Consider the following 21,251-nt stretch of genomic DNA (forward strand, 5'->3'; position numbering starts at 1 on the left):
AAATAACACTGCCTCTTAAAGCCTCTGTAGGAATAGGCGGAAGAAAAGAAGTTTCAAGTTTCTTTTTCTAGGAAAATTCTTGTGTTCTGGGGGTTTTGGTTGGGGGGTAACTGCTCCCAAAGTCTCCCCCAAATCTGGCTTGGGTGATTTTGTATGAACTCTGGGTTCGGGCTTCTCCCAAGACCTAGTTCAGCCCCAGGATCACCCAGCGGCAAGGGCTCTGTGATTCCTCTTATGGGGGGAACCTGCACAGCCAAATGGCCCCCAAGACTTAAGCCCCTGGGTGTTTCAGTTTGGGTAATAGCGTAGTCAGTCTCCGACCCTGGAATGCCAAGGGTGCCGGGAACCAGAGCAGTCAAGCACCCCCCAAGACTTTAAGTGGCTTGAGTGCTTTGGTTTGGAAGGTAAAATTTTAGTTAGACTTGAACTCTGGGACGCCAGGTCAGCTGACTAATAAAATTGGTTTAGTTGCTTGGTTAATAAAAGTGCTTTTCTCTTAGAAAAATGGGTGTGGCCTCCAGCAGACCAGCTGACTCCACGCAGGGTGTCTTCTTGACACCTGGACATCCCCGCCCTCAGTGGATGAAGGAGACACTGATCTTTAACAACACATGGCGGCAGTAGAGCTTTGAAAACCGCCAAAAATGGCCTGTTAATGGCACTCTAAATTAAGACTTCATTTTGCAGTCAGACTTCCTGTGTAAAAGGGAAAGGAAGCAGTCAGAGAATCCATATGTCCATCCCTTTATGGCTCTATATCAGGACACGAGTTTAAATGGACCTTGCAGGTTGGGTTATGCTCGGGAAGCGAAACCACCCTTGCTTCATACACCCGTAGCTACTTCAGCAGGAGCTGCCAGGAGTGGGGCATCTTTCCACCCTACCAGGGGACCCAAGATCGGCCTCCACCCAGTGTTAGAGGTTTCTCCCTTACGAGGTTTGTAATGATCAACTGATCACAAGGTTTACATGGGTTAACAAACAGCGACTTGCATCCCTGTGACATACAGCAGCTCCCCGTCCACAGCCTACGTGTCCAGATACAGTTCATTTCCTCACAAGAATAGACGAAGAAGCCACATGAAACCACCAGCCCCTCCTATATCCCTAGCCCTCATGTCTTACCCGAGCCTACCCCACTCCCACTGACTAAGCACGTTCCCGCTTATAGGTGTACTGTATAAATTCATGACTGCCTCAGCTAGAGGCGAGCTGAAGTCTCTCTTCAGACCCCACCATGCTGGCAGGGCTGCTGAAGTCTGTTCTTCAGACCCCTCCGTTGGGAGAGCTTCCTAATAAACTTCCTACCTGCAATCATGTCAGTCTGTTTGTCCCAGGACTTGGAGTTGTCTTGAGTTACATTGCAGGGACAAATATGGGTCATTACATATATGGCCATAACCTACAGAATAGAGTGGGAGAGAGTGTAAACTTCTATGTAAATTATAATCCATGATTAGTGGCAGTGCTCCAAAACGTGTTCAATTGCAATGAATGTACTACACTAATGAAAGAAGTTGTTAATGTGGAGAAGGATGGGAGGTGTAGGGAGTGGGGCATATGGGAATACCTTATATTTTTTTATGTAACATTTTATGTAATCTAAGTATCTTTTAAAAATAAAAACTATATTTAAAAAACAGGATACCAGATCACAAGAATAGGAACGTCCAGGTGCCTGCAAAGGCTGTATTTCCCAGAAATTGTTGGGCTTTATCTTCAATGTTTTGAATGCAGTCAAGGACTATTTCAGAGTAATTTACATATAGACAGCATTCCTCTTTAAGGAATAGACATGTTCCTTCCTGTGCTGCTGTGAGCATGTTAAGTGCCCCGTGATTTTGCAGCACCATAGCAGCGAGAAGGTCCATTTGCTGTCCTTGAGCTTCTAAGCTATGGCTAGTTTCTTCTATGCTGTTAGTTAGCTCTAGGGAAAGATTGTGGTAGACAACAGGGTTTAGTATAAATTACCATTCCCAGTTTTCCATGGTGGTGTTATGCCTAAGACAGCTAAGAGAGGGATGAGAAGAGGTATTGTGCTTTTAGTTATTGTATAGGGGGAAACACAGGAAATGAAAAGATTTCTTAAGGATGTCTGGCTTGCCCTCCCCTTAGCAGTAGGCATTTGGGCTAGAGTTAGAGGGGACAGCTGGCTTTGACACAGACACTACTTAGCTTTGTCTCTTGAAGAGGTGTTTCAGGCCAATGACTGGCACTCATGTGTTCCATCAGGTGCTTCTTCTGGTGAGTTGGTACTTCCTTGGGTAGCTGGCTTCACTTGAGGTAAGTACACCCTGTTGGCAATTCATTTAACAGCTGTGGGAGTGATCAGAACCACAGAGTAAGGGCCTTTCTATTTTGGCTCTAGTTGAGAGTGAGACCTGTATTCCTGCCACATTTTGATCAGAACCTGGTTTCCAGGTCCTGGTGAGGGAAGGTTGTCCATTCACCATCTTGAAGGAGCTAAGCGGAAGTGGGTCCTAGCTACCTCATTTGCTGTTTCCCTTCTGGTGGGAAATGCTTAGCCCTGGCAGGATGGCATGTGGGTCTGCCAGTCCACCCCAGAGTATGAGTGGGACGGGTTCTGGAATAAGGGCTAAGAGGGAGATCTGGTGTGGGGTGAAGACTGTGAGGGGTTGCCCCAAGTTAATTTGGTGGCTTGTTCAAATAAAAGGGCTGTTGTCCCCACTTCTCTCAGGCAAGGTAGCACTGTTATCCCGAGGTTGGGAGAAATAAGTTACTGGTTCAGAAATCTCATCCAGTGTCTGGACTAACACTCTTAGATTGGCAGGGGATTAGTATGCTATTCTCCAAGAAGAAATTTTTAACCATGGGCAGGAGGCCTTTAACAGCTTAACAGCTTCCTCTTTGAGGGTGTACTGCTATGAGGGTAGGGCTGGTTGGTATTATAGCAATGGAAACTGGCGGAACCCTTAGAGCCCTTCTGGGAATCCTAGTTTCCCAGACAATAGGATTTACTTTACTGTTGATTTCCTGGAGAATAGCTGTTGGCAAGACACCTAATTCCTTATATAGAGTCATGGTTAGACACAGAGTTCCACATTCTTCCCTTGAGCACTGGGCTACAGGCACCTTAGAGGTTTTATTCATCCCTACAGTTGAATGCTTGCCCCCAGAGTACGAAGTAAATCCTGTCCCACTATGGAGGCGGAATTACGGTTAGGTTTCCTATTTGGCAGAGGAGAGGGTCAGTAAAGGATCTAATTTTAGATTTACCCACAACACCCACTACCTGATGGTTCAGGGTGAGGGAGATTTGGAGTGACAGGTGAGAGCTGAATAGGTGGCTCCCATATCAATTAAAAAATCAATCTCTTTACTTGCCACTTCAAAGGTCACCTGAGGCTCCTCTAGTTTGATGTTCCATGGAGACCTCCAAGAAGCCACTTTTTGCCCCAGGGCCCCTCAGTCCTCCTAGAGGCTGTTGCTATTAGGGCCATGAGCCAAGCTCCACCCCTCTTCAGGATTTGGCACACTCCAGAGACTGATGGCCTGTTTTCCCACATGGGGGCATGGACCAGGCCTCCTTAGGGGCTTGACATGGTTTAGGGCAGTCTTCCTCCAGTGGCCAGGCTCTCCACAGTTGAAGCAGGATCTCCATGCTTGGGAACCCGAGCTGGGGGGACCCTGAGGCAGCATGCCACCGCCCCTGGTGACTGCCACAAGGTGAGCCTTTCCCCTGTCTCTTACCTTCCACTCCTCGATGGCCTCATCATGGTTGTCGAAGACAGAAAAAGCTGCTTCTAAAGGAGAAAATCACTGTTTTTTACATTGGGCTAAATCCACCAGGGAGAAAGGAGCATAGACTCTAATTGTTCCTGCATCTTTGTTACTTTCTTAACAGGGTGTTAGAGAAAAAAGGCGCTCACTGGGACAAACAGACTGACATGATTGCAGGTAGGAAGTTTATTAGGAAGCTCTCCCAACGGAGGGGTCTAAAGAACAGACTTCAGCAGCCCTGCCAGCATGGTGGGGTCTGAAGAGAGACTTCAGCTTGCCTCTAGCTGAGGCAGTCATGAATTTATACAGTACACCTATAAGCGGGAACGTGCTTAGTCAGTGGGAGTGGGGTAGGCTCGGGTAAGACATGAGGGCTAGGGATATAGGAGGGGCTGGTGGTTTCATGTGGCTTCTTCGTCTATTCTTGTGAGGAAATGAACTGTATCTGGACACGTAGGCTGTGGACGGGGAGCTGCTGTATGTCACAGGGATGCAAGTCGCTGTTTGTCCTGGTGGCCAGGAATTGCCCCTCCCCCCCCCATTCTCTCAAATATCTCTATTTGATCAGATTCCAGTTTTTGCCAAAGAAGCACATGGCATCAGATAATTCTTTCTACATTGCCACAATTGAAATGAATCATTTGGGTCCTGTCAGAGATCTCAGCATGCTGACTACCATCAGAAAGTGTTCCCTGTTCCAATCACATGGTGGCCTGAGTTTTCTTATCTGGTAGCTTACATCCCTATTCTGATTTTGCACATTGCTCTATTCTGCATTCAAGCCTTAGTCCCAGGATGGGACCTAGCCACCATCTGCAGATTGTTCAATGCTATGAGAAACAGCAATTCTTGCATTCCTCTTCCCAGAGGTTCTCTGCAACTTAGGATCTAAAAACTTCATGGTGTTTATGCTTGCCCCTGAAATTGTATGCAAGGTTTAGCATGTATGACTACATGTGAATCATATGGAAGGAGGATCCATAACTTACTTTAGAATCTTAAAGAGGTTTATGAGCCCTGCGCCGCCCCCCCCCCAAGTCATAACACTCTGCTTTACCTACATTTTATTGTTCTGTAATCTATGGTAAGGTTTCTATACAATTCCCAAAGCCCCACCACTGGGCTTATGGCCTGAGTCCCAAAAGAGCAAAGATTTTATTTTTGGCCTGTAACTGTCTTATCTTATAGGCCACCTTCCTTTCCTTCATGATACCACAGCCATCTTGCATCTCCTCTGAGAGGTTTTTGTTTGTGGTGGTATATTACAGGATGGGAACTCTACTAATTCCAGCTGGAATTCCTGATATTCAAACCCTAGTACCAATCATCTAACAGAAGGTAGGGTTGAAAAGTAATGTTCCCAATAAATAGTCATTATATTGTAGATTAATAGTCTTCATACTTTCCTGTATGGGTGTTACATTTCATAATAAAAAGTATTTAAAATGTGATGTTTCCTTTAGAATGAAGCAAATTATTTTCTTTTATCCCCTCAAATGAAGTTTCTTTAGTTAGTAAAACCATAATTATTTTTAAAACACACTTATATTCTGTGTATCTTCAGAATTATTTGGCTGTATGCATGATTTTTAAAAAAAACTGAAATGGAATCATGCTTCATGATTGTTTTAAAACCCACTTTATTGAGATATAATTGATATATAGTAAATTGTACAAATTTAAAATGTATAATTTGATGTTTTATTTTATGTTCACACCTGCAAAGTCATTCCCACAATCAGGATAGTGACATATCACTCCCAAAGTTTCCTCATGCCTCTTTGACAGGCCTCCCTCCCACCCCTCTCTCCACCAAGCAACTACTGAAATCAAAGAAAGTCTTCTAACTTTGTTCTTTTTCTAAGATATTTTACCTATGCTAGGTCCTTTGCATTTCCATATGAATTTTAGAACCAGCTTGTCAATTTATTAAAAAAAAAGCCTGCTGGAATTTTGATTGGCATTGACCCTGTAGATCAATTTGGGGAGAATTAATATCTTAATATTGAGCCTTTATTTTTTATTTTTATTTATTTATTTATTTATTTATTTATTTATTTATTTATTTATTTATTTATTTATTTAATTCAACCCCCCCCCCGCCCCGGTTGTCTGTTCTCGGTGTCTATTTGCTGTGTCTTGTTTCTTTGTCCACTTCTGTTGCCATCAGCGGCACGGGAAGTGTGGGTGGCGCCATTCCTGGACAGGCTGCACTTTCCTTCGCACTGGGCGGCTCTCCTTACGGGTGCACTCCTTGCGCGTGGGGCTCCCCTACACGGGGGACACCCTTGCATGGCAGGGCACTCCTTGCGCGCATCAGCGCTGCGCATGGGCCAGCTCCACACGGGTCAAGGAGGCCGGGGGTTTGAACCACGGACCTCCCATGTGGTAGACGGACGCCCTAACCACTGGGCCAAGCCCGCTTCCCAATATTGAGTCTTTTGATCCTTGAATAAGGTTTCTCCATTTATTTAGGTCTTCTTTAATTTCCTTTAGCAATATGTTATAGTTTTCAGGATTCAGGTATTTCACATCTCTTATCAGATGTGTCCTTAATTTTTACATAGTTTGGAGCTTATTGTAAATGGTTAAAAAAATTTTTTTTTTATTTATACCCTCCCTCCCCCAGGTGGTTCTGTTTTCTGTCTGCTCATTGTTTGCTTGCCTTTTCTAGGAGGCACTGGGACCTGAACCCAGGATCTCCCACATGGTAGGTGGGTGCCCAACTGGTTGAACCACATTTGCTTCTCAATGGTTTTGTTTTTAATTTTGATTTCTGATTGTTCTCAGCTAGTATATGGAAATACAATTGCTTTTGTATATTGATTTTGTATCCTGCAGTTTTGTTAAGCTCCTGTATTAGTTCTAGTAGCTATTTTCTAGATTGCATTGGATTTTATACATTGATGATCATGTCATCTTCAAATGCAGTTTTGCTTCTTCCTTTCCAATCTGGAGGCTTTATATTTTTCTTGCCTGATTTCATTGTCTAGGACATCTGGTAAAATATTGAATAGAAGTGGTGGGAATGGACATCCCTGATTGTTTCTGATCTTAGGGGGATAGCATTTAGTCTTTCCCCTTTAAGTATGATGCTCCTAATAGCTACAGGTTTTCTGCAGATATCTTTAATCTGTTGAAGAAGTTGCCTTCTCTTTCTAGTTGCTAGGAGTTTTATATCAAGAATAGATATCAGATTTTGTCAAATGCTTTTCTGTTCTATTGAGATAATCATATGGTTTTTCAATGATTCAGCTCATTAATATGGTGAATTGCATTGACTGACTTTCAATGTTAAACCAACTCTGTGTTCCTGGAGTAAATCCCACTTGGTCATGATGTATTATGCTTTTAATATACTGTGGGATTTTATTGGCTAAAGTTTTTTTTTTTTTAAGATTTTATTCCTTCGCCCACCTCGTTCCCCCCATTGTCTGCTCTCTGTGTCCATTTGTTGCATGTTTTTCTGTGTCTGCTTGTATTCTCATTAGGCAGCTCTGGGAACCAATCCTGGGACCTTCCGGAGTGGGAGAGAGGCAATTACTCTCTTGTGCCTCCTCAACTCCCTGTTCTGCTACATCTTCTTATTTTCTCTTCTCTGTGTCTCTTATTGTGTCATCTTACTGAGCCAGCTCTGTGTCGGCCAGCACTCCTGTGCATAGTGGCTTTCCTGCACTGGGCAACATTCCCACGCAGGGCGGCATTCCTGGGTGGGGCGCATCCCTTGTGGGCCAGCACTTCGTGTGGGCCAGTTCACCACATGGGCCAGCTTGGCTTCACTAGGAGGACCTGGGCTTCGAACCCTGGGCCTCCTATATGGTAGATGGGAGCCCAGTTGGTTGAGCCATCTCCTTTTCCCTTGCTAAAGTTTTGTTTAGAATTTTTATATCTATGTCCATGAAGGGTTTTGGTATGTAGTTTTATTTCCCTGTGTTGCCATTGCCTGGTTTTGATTAACATACTGTTTTTAACACTTTTTACCACTTATAAATCACAAATATCCTTGCACATCAATAGTATAGTTTTGCAGATCAGTAGACCTTGTACACAATGAAATCCCTCCCCACACCCCAAACTGCCTCAGCCCCTTCAATCAAGTCTTAAGAGGCCTTAAAATATCAGAGAAGTTAAAAAAAGAAGCGCTCGTCTAGGAAGGGAACAGTCATGCCATTGAGGTATTAGCAGGGATGTAAGTCTTGCTGAAACATGAAAATGTAATGAAAGATCCCAAGAGATATGTTTTTGTCCCTTACTCTACTTTCTTGTATACCTATATCTTCAGGGTAACCAAGTAACTTGCTGTTGGGAAACCCATCTATTTTCATACATGTGGTGAAAAGATAAATTATTTCTATTTTTGGCTTTCAGAAAGTCAGGGCGGGAAGAACCCTTAAGAATCAATTACGCTAACTCCTGTATTTCCTAGATGGGGAAACTAAGATTGAGAGAGGAGGAGGAGCTTTATCAGGATCCCATAGGAAATCAGTGGCAGAGGCATGGTTGAGCAAGATTACTGTTAAGATTTAAATTTACTGAGTCTACAACTCTTCTACTTAGAACAGTATCTAAATAGAAAACTCCTTTCCTCAACATGCACTTTTTCTAAATCTGATGTTTTAAAGGCAGCTGTCCAAGTATAAGAGAAAGCAATTGCTTTTGCATTTGTATTTATGCGTGGTCTCTGTTTCCAGGGATATCATGAGCAAATGACATCCCTTTTGCCATTAAATGAGGCTGATACTCTGATGGTTGTATGCAATTGGTTCAGTGAACTATGGACTAGAGTGGACTTACTGTGATTCTACCAATGGAAGAAACTGAATCATTGATGTGGAGGCAGTGGCCACTGGAGGTTCTGAGGGAAGGGAGAGGGAAAAACAGGTGTAATATGGGGGTATTTTGGGGACTTGGAAATTGTCTGGAATGTCATTGCAATGACAGATATAGGACATTATATATATCACCATAACTTATAGAATTGTGTACGAGAGAGTGTAAACTACAATGTAAACTATAATCCATGCTAGTGGCAATGCTCCAAAATGTGTTCATCAATTGCAATGAATTTACCACCACAAATGAAGGATGTTATTAATGTGGGAAAATGTGGGAGGTGTGGGGAGTGGGGCATTTGGGAATCCCCTATATTTTAAATTAATTTATTGAAATATATCACCCACACACAAACATACATAAACAATAAGTATATAGTAATAGCTGTGAACTTACAAAACAAGCATATATAACATAAAACAGGACTCTCGTAACTCACCTTACCACCAACACCTTAATTGTTGTTCAACCTTTTTAACTAATGATTAAAGAGCATTGTCAAAATATTACTACTAATCGAAGTATTTTCCCCCAACCAACCCTATTATTATTATCTTTATGTCATTTATACATGAACATACATAAACAATTAAGGGTATAGTAAAAGTTGTGAACTTAGAAAGCAAACATGCATAATATCATATAAGGATACCATACATCAACCTTTCACCAACACCTTGCATTGCCATGAGAGATTTGTTACAAATTATGAAAGAATATTGTCAAAATAATACTACTAAATATAGTCCTCAACTTACATTTCGTGTGTTTCCCCCCAATCCACCCTATTATTATTTTTTAAACATATTTTTTATGACAGAAGTTGTAAGCTTATTAAACAATCATGTACATGTGCAGAATTCCATACAACACCCCTCCATCAACACACCACACTGTGGTGAAACATTTGTTACAGGTAAGATAATATCTGATTGTTACCACATTCATAGTATACATTTGGCTCACATTTTCCATCTGCCCTATTATCAGCACAATACATGTTTGGCATAGATGCAAGAATATTATATTATTACTGCTAACCACAGTCCATAGGTCATTCTAGTTGTATTTTCCCCAAGCATTCCCAACACACTGCAGTAGTGATATACATTTACTCTAGCTCACAAAGGACACTCTTGCATCTGTACCATCAACTACAATTCTCATCCACCTCTTGGTTTACTGTGCTATTCAGTTCCTAGATTATTCTCTGGCATTCTGTCAATTGGCATTTACTTATCTAGACTGACATTTTCAGCCACATCCCCACTTATAAACTAGCTGTTACTCACTATTTGTTACCATCCATTCTATACATTTCCACACTTTTACAGTAAAGCCAATTAAAACATCTACATACATTAACATCAGTAGTCCATCTCAGGCCTTCTCTTATCTCCTGTAAGAATCTACCACCTACCACCAGGTCTTGAAAATATTTTCCTAAAATTTCTTCTAGAGGTTTTATGGTTCTTGCTTTTATTTTTAGGTTTGTGATCCATTTTGAGTTAATTTTTGGATAAGGTGTGAGATAGGGGTCCACTTTCCTTCTTTTGGCTATGGATATCCAGTTCTTTCGGCACCGTTTTGCTGAGTGGACTGTACTGCCTGAGCTGTGTGGGTTTGACAGGTTAGTCAAAAATCACTTGACCATATATATGAGGGTCAGCTCCTGAATCATCAGTCTGGTTCCATTGGTCTGTGTGTCTGTCTGTATGCCAGTACCATGCTCTTTTTATCACTATAGCTAGGTAATATGATTTTAAGTCTGGAGATGAGGGTTCACTTTTCCTTTTTATGATGTTTCTGGCTATTCAAGACCCCTACCCTTCCAAATAAACTTGATCATCGTGTTCTCAATTTTTAAAAAAAGGGCTGGTGGAATTTTTATCAGGGTTGCATTGAATCTGTATATCAATTTGAGTAGAATTGACATCTTAATGATATTTAGTCTTCCAATCCATGAGCATGGAATGTTCTTCCAGTTATTTAGGTCTTTTTTAATTTCTTTTAACATTGGGTTGCAGTTTTCTGAATACAAGTGCTTTAAATTGTTGGTTAAGTTTATTTCTGATTACTTGAGTTTTATCTGTCATATTTTATTTTCACCACTCTTTTGACACTTTTAGTCACTTTAATTGATATGATCTTCATTTCTAGACTCTCTTCCAGGCCTCTCTCTCTCCTGTCTTTTCTTTTCAGGCTCTAGCACACCCTTTAGTATTGCCTGAAAATCTGGTCTCTTGCTTAGAAATTCTCTCAGTTTCTGTTTATCTGTGAATATTCTAAGCTTGCCGTTATTTTTGAAAGAGAGTCTTGTTGGATATAAAATTCTTGGCTGGAAGTTTTTCTCTTGTAGTATCTTAAATATATCAGACCACTGTCTTCTTGCCTCCATGGTTTCTGGTGAGAAATCAGCACTTAATCTTATTGGGTGTCCCTTATATGTGATGCATTGCTTTTTTCTTGCTGTTCTCAGAATTCTCTCTTTGTCTTTGGCATTTGACATTCTGATTAGTATGTGTCTCAAGTTGGCCTATTTGGATTTTTTTGGATGGGAGTACGTTGTGCTTCTTTTGTTTTTTTTTAAGATTTATTTATTATTTTTTTCCGCTTCCCCCTCCTACCCCAGTTGTCTGTTCTCTGTGTCTTTTTGCTGCGTCTTCTTTGTCCACTTCTGTTGTTGTCAGAGGCATGGGAATCTGTGTTTCTTTTTGTTGTGTCAGCTTGTTGCGTCAGCTCTCTGTGTGTGTGGCACCATTCCTGGGCAGGCTGCACTTTCTTTCATGCTGGGCGGCTCTCCTTACGGGCCGCACTCCTTGCGCATGGGGCTCCACTATGTGGGGGACACCCCTGCATGGCAGGGCACTCCTTGTGCGCAGCAACGCTGTGCATGGGCCAGCTCCACACGGGTCAAGGAGGCCCAGGGTTTGAACCGCGGACCTCCCATGTGGTAGATGGATGCCCTAACCACTGGGCCAAGTCTGCTGCCCCATTGTGCTTTTTGGACATAGATATCTATGTCCTTCAATAGGGTTGGGAAATATTCTACCATCATTTCTTCAAATATTCCTTCTGCCCCTTTTCCCTTCTCTTCTCCCTCTGGGATACCCATGACATGTATGTTTGCATGTCTCTTGCTGTCGTTTAGTTCCCTGAGACCTTGTTCAATTTTTTCCATTCTTTTCTTCACCTGTTTTTTTGTATGTTCACTTTCAGAGGCCATTTCTTCAAGCTCACCAATCCTTTCTTCTGCCTCCTCAATCTGCTATTTTAGGATTCCAATGTTTTTTTTTAAGATTTATTTATTTATTTTTCTTCCCTCTCCCCCCCCCCCCGGTTGTCTGTTCTCTGTGTCTGTTTGCTGCGTGTTCTTCTTTGCGCTTCTCTTGTTGTCAGCGGCACGGGAATCTGTTTCTTTTTATTGCATCATCTTGTTGTGTCAGCTTTCTGTGTGTGGCACCATTCCTGGGCAGGCTACACTTTCTTTCGAGCTGGGTGGCTCTCCTTATGGGGCACACTCCTTGAGAGTGGGGCTCCCCTATGCGGGGAAACCCCTGCATGGCAGGGCACTCCTTGTGCGCATCAGCACTGTGCATGGGCCAGCTCCACACGGGTCAAGGAGGCCCGGGGTTTGAACCGTGGACCTCCCATGTGGTAGACGGATGCCCTAACCTCTGGGCCAAGTACGCTTCCCTCAAATTCTTCTTTGTGCTTAACCAATGTCTTCTTGATATCCTTAGTCTCCTTAGCCATCTCATTGAATTTATTAAGGAGATTTGTTTGAATATCTATAATTAGTTGTCTCAATTCCTTTATGTCATCTGGAGGCTTATCTTGTTCCTTTAGCTGGGCCATATCTTGAATTTCTTGGTGTGGATTACAAATTTTTGTTGGTATCTTGGCACCTGACTTACTAGAGTATTTATTCTGGGTATAGTTTTTCTCTTTAGTTTGGTGTTTCCTGTCCTTTCTCCCTCGGTGGTTGTGTAGTAGGAGCCAAGGATGTAATTGGTGCTATAAGCTGTGGAAGCTCAAGCTGTCCTCATTGTCCCAGGGATTGAAGAAGCTTCTCCCAACTTTCTCCTTTGCCAGAGGTAGGGACAGAGTCACAGCTGTGTGAATAATCCAAGTCATGCAGGCCTAGACTGCCCAGAGAGAGTGATGAAGCTTCACATCCCTTTTTCCCTTGCCTGGGGTAGGAATGGAGCTGCAGGTGTGGGAAGGAATCTATGCAGTATGGGTCCAAGATGACTGCAGTTGCCCTGGTGGACTTTTTTTTTTTTTTTTAAGATTTTATTTATTCTTTCTTTCTTTCTTTATTTTATTTTTAAGATTTTATTTATATTATTTCTCTCCCCTTCCCTTCCCGCCTGCCCCCAGCCCCAGTTGTCTGTTCTCTGTGTCTATTTGCTGCGTGTTCTTTGTCCTCTTCTGTTGTTGTCAGTGGCATAGGAATCTGTGTTTCTTTTTGTTGCGTCATCTTGTGTCAGCTCTCCGTGTGTGCAGCGCCATTCCTGGGCAGGCTGTACTTTCTTTTGCGCTGGGTGACTCTCCTTACGGGGCGCACTCCTTGCGCGTGGGGCTCCCCTATGCGGGGACACCCCTGCGTGGCAGGGCACTCCTTGTGCGCATCAGCACTGTGCATGGGCCAGCTCCACACAGGTTAAGGAGGCCCGGGGTTTGAACCTTGGACCTCCCATGTTGTAGATGGATGCCCTAAGCACTGGGCCAAGTCCGCTTCCCCCTGGTAGACTTCTGAATATTCATTTTGTGCCAGCCAAAGGTACCCACGGTTACCTGGATAAGCTGGTGCAGGGCTCGCCATCCTCCTCCCTGCCAGAGGTGGGGCTGAAGCTGAGGCTAGGGCTCCAGGCAGATCTGGGTCAAAGAAACTGGTTTCTACTGTCATTGTGATTTTCGGTCAGCTGGGCTTCCCCCTCAGGCTAGGGGCGGAGTCAAAATGGCAGCCCCTGGCCTCTTTCTGACTTGGACAGATTCACATCCCAGCTGTTCCCAGGGTTATTCCTTAGCCATCTAAGTCTACCAATTAGCAGCTGAATTCGACAGCCAAATGTCTCCTTCTCCCCTGTGTTTGGGAAATGGAGCTTCCAATTCCAGCCACAAAACAGCTCCTGGGGCGGCTCGTGCCACCAGAGTAGGATAATCACCAGCTTCTGCAGCTTGGCCGGTAATTTCCCAGAGAGGCTGGTGCAGTTCCCCGCAGCTTCCTCCCTTCTAGAGGTGGCACTGAGGCCTAGGCTAGAGCTTCAATCTGACCTGGATGGAAAGAAGCCGGACCCCACCAGCACTGGGATTCTCAGTCTGCCCTGCTTCCCCTCATGCCAGGCACAGAGTTAAGATGGCAGCTCCCGGCCTGTTTCTGACTTGGACAGGTTCAAACTTTAGTTATTCTCAGGATTATACTTTAGCCTGTGGAATTTAACCATCAGTAGCTGAAGTTGGTGCCCAACCGTCTCTTCCTCCATTTTTGGGGAAAAGCTCCCGAGGCAGCTTGTGTCTCCAGTGGAGAATGGGCACCTGCCTCTGGGGCATGGAGCACTCTACTTATGAGTCTTCTTTGCAGATGGGCAGTCTCCTCCTTCCATTGCTTCAAGGATGTTGCAGGATGCTCTTCTGACCTCCTGAAGGCCCCAAACAGGTGCTTCAGCTAGCTCCAGAGAGTTCTGGGTGTTTACTAACTGCCCTGTAGCAGGAGCTGACTCTAGGAGCTCCTTACTCTGCTGCCTTCTTGCTGGTTGTCTTCCCCTATATATTTTTTTATGTAACATTTATGTAATTTAGGTTATCTTTAAAAAGAAAAAAATCCTCAAAGAAATCCAAAATGAAAATATGCATGACCTGAGCAGTATCAGTACTAACTTGTATCGCCTACATTTCTCTTGGAAGGATAAAAAAGTTGCTAATTAATATAGATGTTGGGTTGATGACCGTATATGACATCCACAATGAAGTCAAATTGGGGATAGGAAGAAGGGAGAGCTATCAGAATAAAAATAGATAATTATGCATAGGCACCTGTAGAGTTGGCTATGGTATGGTTGATGGGTTGGTTCAGCTCATAGAGGGCTTGGTATGTCCCAAATATACATCCCAAAAGGCCCATGATGCTAATCATGATGTCCTTTGTAATGGTGATGCAGCTCATGTCTTCAGGGTAAAAGGTGAAGATCTCCAGGAAGGGTGGGATGATGAGAGCCAGGGCACTGCTGCTCACGGAGCCCACCAGGGAGATGATCAGGTCAAGGTGGGGGATAAGGATGGCTGAGATGCCTGTGGGGAGAGAGGACATTTAGAATCACTGAATGCCTTGCAAGAAGGGAGCTCTGCCATGCTGCCTCCCCTGGATATGAAAGAACTTGGCACACAGTAGGGGTTCCACGGGTGTTTAACTCACTCAGACACTGAATCAACCTTTTTTAATATCTACAAGATATATAGCCACTGTCTAGGAGTAAAGATGGATACAAAATGAGAGTCAGCTCTTTTGCTATCAGAATCTCGACCACTTGTTTTCCTATTCTTAAATTATCCTGGATATAAAACATGAAGACAGCATTAGATGCTCACCACCACCACCGTCCCTTATCTTCTATAACACTCCTATATCTCCACATCTTATACACATGATGAATATGTATTGTGGATTTTCCAAGAAAGTCCCAATTTCAAGAATGTTTGCTAAGTAAGTACGTAAGTTATATGATTTAATTTTATATAACTAGATGATTTTCCTATAAACTAATTAGGGGGAAACTGTCCTGGAAAGCATAGTGTTACTTCTTTCTGACACTGTTCTAACTCATTTCCAACATATGCAATCAGAGAATGAAAGAGATTCATGGATTGTCAGAGTTGGAAATCCATCACTCTGCTGATTTGGCTCCTCACCCACAGCTTTTCTTTATCAAGTGTTTAATAAGTGGCTTGCCAGGGGAGGTACTGAGAAAAATCATTGTCCTGCAGGAACACTCACAATGAAGGGGGCAGAGATAAGTTCAAATATCCAAATCCCCATGTTTTCCAGGAAGGGTGATCTAAGAGGCTCATAGCTGCTCATGGCTCCCCATTGCCCAAATTCCTTAGCACAAGGCCCTGTAGCACGTGGACACTGCCAAGTGCTCTGGCCTCATCTATCAATCACTCCCTACTGTTTTCAGTTCTCCAAACAGGCCATATGCAAACATTTGCCTCAAATTTGCCTCCCTAAACCTGGAACGTTCTTCACTTCTCCATCGACAATATCACCTCCCTGGAGAGGACTCCCTGATCTGGTGCAGACTGAGTTAAAGGACCTTCCTATGTGCGTTTAGTGTATTCTCTACTTACCTCCATCTTCACATATCACAATATGCTAGAATTATTCCCTTGCATGTATTTCCCACTCAACTGAAAGCCCTGAGAGGGCAGGGGATACATCTTCATCCTTATTCTGCTATTGTATTCCCAGTGCCTAACACAATGCTGGGCACGTGGCAGATGCTCAGCAAAGGTGCATTGAATGAATGGAGGGTAAACGAATTGATAAATGAATAAAGGAGGAGGAAGTGGCCATTCACTGTATACTGAAAATAGGGCATGTCTTTAGAAGGCCAGCCGTCTCTAGTTAGTCCTCTGATCCTGTGGGATCTGGACTACTCAGTCTTTCTCTTCAGCATACACCCTTTGTATTAGAAATCCCAAAACAATATATTAGAATGTTCATCCTGGCCTGGTACAGACTGGGAACCCTCTCAAGGGTTAAATCAAGAAGTGGGTATGCAATTTCTTCTTACAGAACCCAATTGTGGGGAGCTTATGGCCCCATAGCATGTTCTTCTGCTGGACAGCTCCTAGAATTACATAATTTCTCTTTACTCTGAGCCAAGATTTGATTCTCCCAACTTTAAACTCTGACTCCTAGAGCACTGAAGATAAAGCTTGCTCTTGTCCCCGCACAATAATCACACAGGTGTTTTAGGAAAGACATAGAAATGTCACCTGGGTCTTCATTTCCCCAGACAAAACATCCCTAGTTCTTTCACTCATTCCTCATAGGGCACCTTTTCTTATCCAGCTTCTCCGGAATTCTCCAGTTCTGCTTATGATGTCTCCCAAACACCTACAATGGCACCTAACTTAGAATGAACAAACAGAAAGAAGCATGAAGGAAAGAGGACAGGGAGGGAGGAGAAAAGGGTGCACCCAACAATGATCTCCAACACTTTTAACAATTCAGCCCTTTGGGGTTTTGGATTTTTCCCCCTATGGTTAAATACTACTTTATGATATGGTGTGGGGAGCCACCCGCTGTGAGGTCTGTTTACAGCCTCCAACTACATGGCGAATCTCATAACTACTACAGCCCTGCCCCGCCATTCCCTTCTTCTTCTTCTTCCTTGTTTCTTTGTTCTCCCCTTCCTGCCACAACTCTGGTAACCACAGCAGCACGCATGTGCAAGGCACGAAACTCTGCAGACTCGGCACAAACTTTCAGCCAATCCCCTCCTTGGACGTCTGCCATCCGCAAGACCAGCCTACCACCTGTGGACACGTTCCCTCCCCTCAGTATAAATCCCCAATAAACGAGGCTTGATCAGAACCCTGTCTTGCCTCCATTCTTCTCTCGACTCCTGCCCCTACCCCTGCTTCTTCCCACAGGCCCCTGGACTCGCCCCCACCGGTTTCAGGCAAGTGGCACCCAGTGTGGATGGGACCCGGGGAAGAAGCAAGCCGACACAACGGAAAACCTGGCCAGGTGATCTACGCGAACTCGGAAGACCTGAGAATTCTTGGGCGGAAGACCTGAGCCCTTGGCTTGGGCGGAAGACCTGAGCTATCAGCTTGGGTGGTGGAGACCTTCAGAGGACTGCCTATCTTCTGAAGACTGTCTTGGTGAGTGATCGGCAATAATGGGGCAGGGATCCTCTAGTAATAGTTCCCTTTTCCTATCCGGCCTGCAGGCCACGCTTAAGATGAGAGGAGTAAAGGTTAATATTAAAGAACTCTCTAAATTCTTTGCCTTCCTCCAAGAAATTTGTCCCTGGTTCCCCCCCAGGAAGGTACTGTTGATGAAGAATGGTGGCGCCATGTAGGTTACGCCTTACAGGACTTTTACAAAACCTTCGGCCCTAAAAGGGTCCCCGTTATTGCTTTCAATTATTGGTCTATAATTAATGAGCTCCTAGCCACGCGCCATTCCTGTCCCCAAGTGGCTGAAGTGGTAAAACAGGGCGAAAAGCCTCTTAGTCCGCCGCTTTCTCTTTCCCCTCCTATACAAGACAATGAAGCCCTCTGCCCTCAGCCCTCACCTCCTTTTCCTCAGGCCGCGAAATCCTCTAGCCGCCCAGGTTCAGTCTCTATCGCTATAGGAAGTGATAATGAAAGTTTCCCTTCCGAGGATGAAGAAATTAGCTCTAACTCACACCCAAGACCTAAAACTGAGCCCCCAGGAGGCTATCCCCTCGCATCCTAAGCCTTGGCTTCTGCAGATAATCAGATAACTCATTATCCCCCGCCCACTGCACCAACGCCCGTTCCCCGTCTCTTTATCCAGCCCTTCCGCCCTCTCTGCTCCCCGGAGACTATCCTCCCGCACCTCAAGCCCCGCCTCCCCCGCCCCCCGCTTTTCTACCCCTCCTACGTTTCAGCCACCACCTCCTGCCTCCTTTCCTGTCTCTGAACCTCCTGATATTAACGATCAATTGCGCGCCGAAGTTTCCACCCTAACTGCTCAGTTACTGGAAAAGAACCGCTTTTTAGAACAGTGTAACTCCCTTCTCCACCAACTTGCCTTGCGGCCCCTCCCTTTGTAAAGCAACTTGCCTTTGAAAATGCAAATGCGGCTTGTCAGGCCGTGGTTAGACCTTATAGAAAGAAGGAGGACTTGTCTGGTTTCATCAGGCTTTGTTCTGAAATTGGCCCTGCCTATCAACAAGGCCTTGCTATGGCAAAAGCTTTTACAGCCGCAGTAAAAAGGTCGCTGTCAGTCCCAAACCAACATGCAGGGCCAACCTCTCCCTCCCCATCAGGGAAACGGGAGGCAGGGCCAGCCACAGGCCCCGAAATCCTTTCACAACTCTTCGGGCTCCCTGCTGTCTACATGACAATGTAGCTCTAGGCCAGTGAAGGCTAATATAGTTAATCCACTGGAAAGAGAGAGAAACGTGGCAACATTTGTGTTTTGTTTTGTTTCCATTCTAGTTCTGATTGGGCTTGCTTAACCAAGATAATAAAATTGGTACCAAGTTTTTATCAAGGTCTAAAGGAAGTTTTCAGTTTTAAATCAATAGTTTTCTCCAGAACTTCAAGGCTCAGTTTAATCTTACAGTAATAATCCAAAAATGTGTGTTAATGGTCTGTCTAAACTGCAAAATGAAAACTTAACTACATTTATGCTGCTCAAGTTATTTTAACTGATTGCTGATAACTAATAATGTTTCCAAGCACAAGCTTGCATATTACAGGTGACATGAATTCCAGAAGAAATCTTAAGAGGTACAATCTAAGATGTGCTATATAACAGAGGATTTAAAAGCAGCTATACCAAGAAAGTAAGAATTATGAGTCGATTGTAAATAAATTGTATGTTTCTGTTAATGTGTTGTAATTGTTTTGTGTTTGTCTGTTCATTCATTGTCAGTGTATATTGTAATACCTCCGGATGGTAAATATAAATTAGTAGAAATTTTAAAAAGAGCTCTATTCAAATGGCCAAAAATTAAATAAGCACTTATATTAATACTTAAGTTTATTATATTAATACATAAGTTTAAATGTTAATAAGATATCTACAATAATAAAAATTGTAAGTCTTGATTAACAAAATTAACTGTAAGTCTTCATCTTCTTGCCTAGATTAAAATGAATAACTTATTTTTCTTCACAGGATAATATGAAGAATGTAAAACTTAAATGAATATTTGGTTAAAAGTTTGTAACAATGCTAACTGAAATTTAATAAGTTTTGCAAAAAGGCATATTTTGTCCTAAAGTAGGATGGCTAATTTTTCATAAACTCTTGAAACTTAATTTGCATGTGGCAAGTTGTAGGAGTTATTGTGATAACTTTAAGTAAGGGAATGTGTTCTGTAAAGATAAAATTTGTCTTAAAATGATATAATTATAGTCTATATGGTTATAAATAATTATAAAAAGTCTTATGAAGCATTGTTTACATTAAAGTGTTTAAGTGGCTAATTCCAAAAGGTCATTATTAAACAAACCTGAATTAATAATAATAATAATAATAATCAAAGGTAATTTTATAACAGGAAAGATTGACAGCAGCCAGCCTCCCTTCACAACTTGCTTCTAGAAAACTCTTTCTGATATTGCATGCTACTAAGTATTTAAAGAAAAGTTCATTATTTTAACAAGCTTGTTTAGCGTTCATGGTATTATGTTATAAAAGGTTTGCTTGATAACTTTGTATGTAGGCTATATGGAATGTGTTTTTATTATTAAGGAAACAGAAGATGATTTTGTCCTGAGATAAAATGATTGATTATTGGAAAGAGTAGAGTGTGGGACAAAACCTGAGTGAATACTGAAAGTGCAGAAGGTTGGTGGAAAAGGAATTTTTACAGTTAAAGTTAAATAAAATTTAATGGGTCTATCTATAAAATTTTAAAGGCTTTAGTATCAAGTAGTATGCTGATGCAAAGTGAAAAATTTTTATTCTTTCTCAAGGCCTCTCATCATTAATCTGTTTTGGTAAAAGTTCTTATCCTCAATAATCAGTATACAGGGAGGGTCTGTCTTGTCAAGATAGCTTCTTGTGCCTCTTGTGCTTATCGTTTCCTCGGTGTTCCAAGAGGGGAGGGTTTTGTCTCTTTTGAAGGAACATAATGTTCAGGACTGCTTTCTCGAAACCAGATCCTGAACAGTAGCCTTTTGTTCCAGACTAATTGTAGGAGATTTGTTCTTTTGCCTTGAAAGAAAAATTCAAGTGAGGGTTGAGTTCATTTAATATGTTGTGAGTTAAATGAAAGGTGTTTTACAGTGTCACAAAATTAACAAGTTTTTCTTTCCTTTAACCCTCTATTAATTAAAGTTGTATAAATAAAAGGTTTCTATAAATGCTTAAAGGTGTATAAAGTTACCAATATGTCAGCATAATATTAAAGAGAAGTACAGTGTGGTTATTCATGGTTTTAATTATTATAAAAGAGTATGTGTCACAGAAACAACCTCTTATCATAGATTAAAGTAACAACACTAGTATGCAGCAATCCCAAACACTGCTAGTTTGTTGCAAAAGGTTAAAGTCCAGCTGTATTGCTACCACTTTGTTTTAAAACTTGCTAGGACTTTCTTTAGTGTCTTCTTACACAAATCAAGCCAGCTGCATTCCTCTATCTATAAAAAACCTAACAATGAACTTTTGCAGTGCCTTTCAGGACTATGTGCATAGCCCAACCATCTTGTACAGTATTTACTGATAGTAATAGTAATAAAAAAGCAGCATACGTTACTTCTTGAAAAGAACAGGCTTGGCAGACTCCATTCACGTCTGCTCAGCATACTGAACTTGCTGCCATCATTAAGGTGTTAACAATATTTAAGGAACCTTTGAACATTGTCTCTGACTCTGAATATGTATGTCTTACTCTCAAGCATATTGAAACAGCTCATATCTTTGCTACTGATGAGTTATCTCAACTTTTCGCTGACTT

General features: G+C 42.7%; 1 protein-coding gene across 2 annotated transcripts in view; it reads right to left on the minus strand.

Moving 5' to 3' along the window:
- Positions 1-14,580: 14,580 nt before the first annotated feature.
- The window catches only part of LOC101445268 (proton-coupled amino acid transporter 3), a 43,423-nt gene continuing 36,752 nt past the window's right edge, over positions 14,581-21,251 (minus strand). Inside the window, exon 10 of one of the 2 annotated variants that reach the window (XM_004453465.3) lies at positions 14,581-14,868. In XM_004453465.3, the coding sequence (XP_004453522.2) occupies positions 14,600-14,868 (269 nt within the window). In that variant the 3' untranslated portion in view covers positions 14,581-14,599. The remainder of the gene's footprint in view (positions 14,869-21,251) is intronic. The other variant, XM_058281060.2, reaches the window with a different exon arrangement.

This window comes from Dasypus novemcinctus, chromosome 2 (genome assembly GCF_030445035.2).
Source record: "Dasypus novemcinctus isolate mDasNov1 chromosome 2, mDasNov1.1.hap2, whole genome shotgun sequence".
NCBI classification, from domain to species: Eukaryota; Metazoa; Chordata; class Mammalia; order Cingulata; family Dasypodidae; genus Dasypus; species Dasypus novemcinctus.